Source organism: Tarenaya hassleriana, unplaced genomic scaffold (assembly GCF_000463585.1).
Source record: "Tarenaya hassleriana unplaced genomic scaffold, ASM46358v1 Cleome3642, whole genome shotgun sequence".
Taxonomy (NCBI): domain Eukaryota; kingdom Viridiplantae; phylum Streptophyta; class Magnoliopsida; order Brassicales; family Cleomaceae; genus Tarenaya; species Tarenaya hassleriana.
The window spans coordinates 1-794 of NW_010966693.1; the positions used below are offsets into that span (position 1 = coordinate 1).

General features: G+C 45.0%; 1 protein-coding gene across 1 annotated transcript; it reads left to right on the forward strand.

Moving 5' to 3' along the window:
* Window positions 1-10: 10 nt before the first annotated feature.
* On the forward strand, window positions 11-788 carry LOC104822548 (INO80 complex subunit B-like; the record flags this gene model as incomplete). The annotated part of the gene is made up of 4 exons (XM_010553796.1): window positions 11-105; window positions 184-273; window positions 360-484; window positions 680-788. Coding segments are annotated over exons 2-4 (243 nt in total), but the record flags the coding sequence as incomplete, so codon positions are not given.
* Between the last annotated feature and the right edge of the window lie 6 nt (window positions 789-794).

Here is a 794-nt window from a genome sequence, read left to right on the forward strand (position 1 = left end):
GTAGGGAAAAAGGAGAAGCTTACGGATGTGGAGCAGCAGCTGAAGAAGGCAGAGGCAGCCCAAAGACGAAAGTTGCAGAATGAGAAAGCTGCAAGGGAATCTGAGGTGGGTAGTGCTTTTATCCTTTATATCTTTGTACGCCCTTTGACATATCGATACACATGATCTGGTCTCGGTTTGCAGGCAGAGGCCATCAGGAAAGTTCTGGGTCAGGATTCAAACAGGAAGAAGCGTGAGGACAAAATAAAAAAACGTCAGGAGGAAATGGCTCAGGTATTAAACCCGACCACCCTTCTTGTTATTATACAGTGTTGATTGATTCTCCATGAAAATTCTGAAATGTTTGATTGATGTATCAGGAGAAGCTTGCTCATGAGGAGAGAGCTGCAACAAGCTACATCAGAACAATCATGGGTCCTAACGGTACGACTGTGTCCTTCCCCGAAGACAAGGTTCCAAATCTGCTCCAGTCCAAACCAGTGAGGTACTTACTTGTTTTCCAATAGAATCATAGATAGCCTTAATCCTTACCTACCAATACAATAGAATCATAGATAGCCTTAAGCCCTTTTCTCGAACAGCGCAGTTGAAATGGCTGATGTGATTACATAGATCTGTTTTAACAGACAGGATCATAGGACGTTTTTCTGATCCGAGCTTTTGTGTCTGAAACTGGCAGTTACCCTCCTCCGAGGGAGAAATGTGCTGGCCCTTCATGCACCAACCCGTACAGATACCGGGATTCGAAGACTAATCTTCCTCTGTGCAGCCTCCATTGCTACAAGGCGGTTCAG